General features: G+C 64.3%; 1 protein-coding gene across 1 annotated transcript; it reads left to right on the top strand.

Moving 5' to 3' along the window:
• Window positions 1-2,103: 2,103 nt before the first annotated feature.
• LOC136046501 (cytochrome c1, heme protein, mitochondrial) lies at window positions 2,104-2,552 on the top strand (the record flags this gene model as incomplete). Its single annotated transcript, XM_065733085.1, has 2 exons — window positions 2,104-2,246; window positions 2,359-2,552. Coding segments are annotated over exons 1-2 (287 nt in total), but the record flags the coding sequence as incomplete, so codon positions are not given.
• Between the last annotated feature and the right edge of the window lie 2,309 nt (window positions 2,553-4,861).

Below are 4,861 nucleotides of genomic sequence, written 5' to 3' on the forward strand. Positions count from 1 at the left end.
ATGAATACGGAGTGGATGGATGGATATGGGTGGATGGATATGGGGTGGGTGGATGGATATGGGGTGAATGGATACGGGTTTGGATGGATGGATTTGGAGTGGATGGATGGATATGGGGTGGAGGGATGGATATGGGGTGGATGGAGGGATATGGGGTGGATGGATGGATATGGCGTGGATGGATATGGGTGGATGAATACGGAGTGGATGGATGGATATGGGGTGGATGGATATGGGGTGGATGAATACGGAGTGGATGGATGGATATGGGGTGGATGGATATGGGGTGGGTGGATGGATATGGGGTGAATGGATACGGGTTTGATGGATGATTTGGAGTGGATGGATGGATATGGGGTGGAGGGATGGATGTGGGGTGGATGGAGGGATATGGGGTGGATGGATGGATATGGGGTGGATGGATATGGGTGGATGGAGGGATATGGGGTGGATGGATATGGGGTGGATGAATACGGAGTGGATGGAGGGATATGGGGTGGATGGATATGGGGTGGATGGATGGATATGGGGTGGATGGATGGATATGGTGTGGATGGATGGATATGGGATGGATGGATGGATATGGGGTGGATGGATATGGGGTGGATGGAGGGATATGGGGTGGATGGATATGGGGTAGGTGGAGGGATATGGGGTGGATGGAGGGATATGGGGTGGATGGATATGGGGTGGATGGATGGATATGGGGTGGATGGATGGTTATGGGGTGGATGGATATGGGGTTGATGGATGGATTTGGAGTGGATGGATGGATACGGGATGGATGGATGGATTTGGAGTGGATGGATGGATATGGGGTGGAGGGATGGATGTGGGGTGGATGGAGGGATATGGGTGGATGGATTTGGAGTGGATGGAGGGATATGGGGTGGATGGATATGGGGTGGATGGATGGATATGGGGTGGATGGATGGTTATGGGTGGAGGGGTGGGTAGGGGGTGGATGGATTTGGAGTGGATGGATGGATACGGGATGGATGGATATGGGGTGGATGGATACGGAGTGGATGGAGGGATATGGGGTGGATGGATGGATATGAGGTGGATGGATATGGGGTGGATGAATACGGAGTGGATGGAGGGATATGGGGTGGATGGATGGCTACAGATGGATGGATGGATATGGGGTGGATGGAGGGATATGGGTGGATGGATGGATATGGGGTGGATGGATATGGGATGGATGGATGGATATGGGGTGGATGGAGGGATGGATACAGGACGGATGGATACAGGATGGATGGATAGATATGGGGTGGATGGAGAGATGGAGGGAGGGATGGAGGGATGAAGGATGATGGGTGGACGGAGCGAAGGATGGATGATGGATGGAGGGGTTGAGGGATGGAAGATGGAGGAGGGAGGGAAGAGTGGATGGAGGGATGATGGATGGATGGATGATGGAGGATGATGGAGGGATGGTGGATGGAGGGATGAGCCAGAGGTGAAGACCGTGCACGGTGTGTGCACACGTGTGTGTGTGTTGGGGGGGAGGGCCACTCCCGGCGCGGTGCAGCCACGTGGTGACACTGTACACATAAACCTTTCGTTCCCGTTCTGCGCTTCGCTCTCCTCATTACCGCGGCGCCAATGACGTCATCACAGCGCGACACACACAGCAGAGTGGGCTGCGTGTCTGTGACGTCATCACAGCGCACTGCCCCCCCCCCCCCCCCCCCCGATGTCATCACATCGCACTGCCCATCCCCCGCCTCCTGACGTCATCACTCGGCACCGCCCCTCTCTCCCTCCATCCCTCCGTTACTTCGGGGCGGTCCCTGCCGTTGTCCCCAGGACCTCAGCGCCACTGACGTCATCACATGGCGCCGAACGCAGCTCCCGCACTCCCCGCCCGTGACGTCATCACAGCGCGCCAAAACGCGCTGCCCATTCAACGCCCCTTGACGTCATCCCCCGGCGCCGCCCCTCTTTCCGTTCCTCCGTCACTTCCGGGTTGTTCCCCGCCGTTGTCCACTCGACCTCAGCGCCGCTGACGTCATCACAAGGCGCCGAACGCAGCTCCCCCATCCCCCGCCCCCTGACGTCATCTCTTCGCGCCGCCCCTCTCTTTGTCCGTCCGTCACTTCCGGGGCGTTCCCCGCCGTTGTCCCCGCGACCTCAGCGCTGCGGCGATGGCGGCGGCGGTGGCTGCGGGGCGGCGTTTCCCGCTGCGGCCGTGCGGACGGTTCCTGCTCGGCCCGAGGCCTCGGCCGGCGCCGCAAGGGGTGAGCACCGCGGGCGGGGCGGGGGTCGCGGGGCCTTCCTCCCGTTGACTTCATCCTCCCCCCCTCCCCCCCCCCACTTCCCCCTCATCCTCCCGGTGTCCGTTCCCGGTAGGCGCGGCCCGCGTCGTTCTCGGCGCAGCCCCGGGGGCGGCTGAGGGCTCTGGCGGCGTTGGGAGCGGTGGCCGCGGGCGGAGCGGCGGTGGCTGTGGCGCTGAGGGCGGCGGTGGACGCGGGGGAGCTCGAGCTGCACCCACCCGCGTTCCCGTGGAGCCACTCGGGACCGCTCTCGGCGTTGGACCACAGCAGGTGGGGGGGGAGGGGGAGGGGAAGGGAGAGGGGGAGGGATGGGGGAGAGGGGTTGGGGTGTGGGTGGGGTTAGGGATGGGGAGAGGGGTTGGGGGTTGGGGTGAGGATGGGGTTAGGGATGGGGGAGGGCTTGGGGGGCTAGGGATGGGGGGAGGGGTTGGGGGGGCTAGGAATAGGGGGGAAGGGCTGGGGGGTGGGTTGTGGATGGGGTTAGGGATGGGGGGAGGAGTTGGGGGGTTAGGGATAGGGGGGAGGGGTTGGGGGGGCTAGGGATGGGGGAGGGGTTGGGGGGTTGGGGTGTGGATGGGGTTAGGGATGGGAAGAGGGGTTGGGGGGTTGGGGTGAGGATGGGGTTAGGGATGGGGAGAGGGGTTGGGGGGCTAGGAATAGGGGGGAAGGGTTGGGGGTGGGTTGTGGATGGGGTTAGGGATGGGGAGAGGGGTTGGGGGGTTAGGATAGGGGGGAGGGGTTGGGGGGGCTAGGGATGGGGGGAGGGATAGGGGGGAGGGGTTGGGGGGCTAGGGATAGGGGGGAAGGGTTGGGGGGTGGGTTGTGGATGGGGTTAGGGATGGGGGGAGGGGTTGGGGGGTTAGGGATAGGGGGAGGGGTTGGGGGGGCTAGGGATGGGGGGAGGGGTTGGGGGGGCTAGGGATGGGGGGAGGGATAGGGGGGAGGGTTGGGGGGGCTAGGGATGGGGGGGAAGGGTTGGGGGGTGGGTTGTGATGGGGTTAGGGATGGGGAGAGGGGTTGGGGGGGCTAGGGATGGGGGGGAAGGGTTGGGGGGTGGGTTGTGGATGGGGTTAGGGATGGGGAGAGGGTTGGGGGGGCTAGGGATGGGGGGGAGGGGTTGGGGGGGCTAGGGATGGGGGGAGGGGTTGGGGGTTGGGGTGTGGATGGGGTTAGGGATGGGGAGAGGGGTTGGGGGGGCTAGGAATAGGGGGGAAGGGTTGGGGGGTGGGTTGTGGATGGGGTTAGGGATGGGGAGAGGGGTTGGGGGTTAGGGATAGGGGGGAGGGGTTGGGGGGCTAGGGATGGGGGGAGGGGTTGGGGGGTTGGGGTGTGGATGGGGTTAGGGATGGGGGGAGGGGTTGGGGGGGTTGGGGTGAGGATGGGGTTAGGGATGGGGAGAGGGGTTGGGGGGGCTAGGAATAGGGGGGAAGGGTTGGGGGGTGGGTTGTGGATGGGGTTAGGGATGGGGAGAGGGGTTGGGGGGTTAGGGATAGGGGGGAGGGGTTGGGGGGGCTAGGGATGGGGGGAGGATAGGGGGGAGGGGTTGGGGGGCTAGGGATAGGGGGGAAGGGTTGGGGGGTGGGTTGTGGATGGGGTTAGGGATGGGGGGAGGGGTTGGGGGGTTAGGGATAGGGGGGAGGGGTTGGGGGGGCTAGGGATGGGGGGAGGGGTTGGGGGGGCTAGGGATGGGGGGAGGGATAGGGGGAGGGGTTGGGGGGGCTAGGGATGGGGGGGAAGGGTTGGGGGGTGGGTTGTGGATGGGGTTAGGGATGGGGAGAGGGGTTGGGGGGCTAGGGATGGGGGGGAAGGGTTGGGGGGTGGGTTGTGGATGGGGTTAGGGATGGGAGAGGGGTTGGGGGGGCTAGGGATGGGGGGGAGGGGTTGGGGGGGCTAGGATGGGGGAGGGGTTGGGGGGTTGGGGTGTGGATGGGGTTAGGGATGGGGAGAGGGGTTGGGGGGGCTAGGAATAGGGGGGAAGGGTTGGGGGGTGGGTTGTGGATGGGTTAGGGATGGGGAGAGGGGTTGGGGGGTTAGGGATAGGGGGGAGGGTTGGGGGGGCTAGGGATGGGGGGAGGGGTTGGGGGGTTGGGGTGTGGATGGGGTTAGGGATGGGGGAGGGGTTGGGGGGTTGGGGTGAGGATGGGGTTAGGGATGGGGAGAGGGGTTGGGGGGCTAGGAATAGGGGGGAAGGGTTGGGGGGTGGGTTGTGGATGGGGTTAGGGATGGGGAGAGGGGTTGGGGGGTTAGGGATAGGGGGGAGGGGTTGGGGCGGCTAGGGATGGGGGGAGGGATAGGGGGAGGGTTGGGGGGGCTAGGGATAGGGGGGAAGGGTTGGGGGGTGGGTTGTGGATGGGGTTAGGGATGGGGGGAGGGGTTGGGGGGTTAGGGATAGGGGGGAGGGGTTGGGGGGCTAGGGATGGGGGGAGGGGTTGGGGGGTTGGGGTGTGGATGGGGTTAGGGATGGGAAGAGAGGTTGGGGGGCTAGGATAGGGGGGAGGGGTTGGGGGTTGGGGTGTGGATGGGGTTAAGGAGGGGGGGAGGGGTTAGAGATGGGGAGGGGGTTGGGGTATGGGGTGTGG

The sequence above is a fragment of the Cyrtonyx montezumae genome, unplaced genomic scaffold, assembly GCF_038088225.1.
Source record: "Cyrtonyx montezumae isolate F1298 unplaced genomic scaffold, pur_monq_1.0 scaffold_164, whole genome shotgun sequence".
Lineage (NCBI taxonomy): Eukaryota > Metazoa > Chordata > Aves > Galliformes > Odontophoridae > Cyrtonyx > Cyrtonyx montezumae.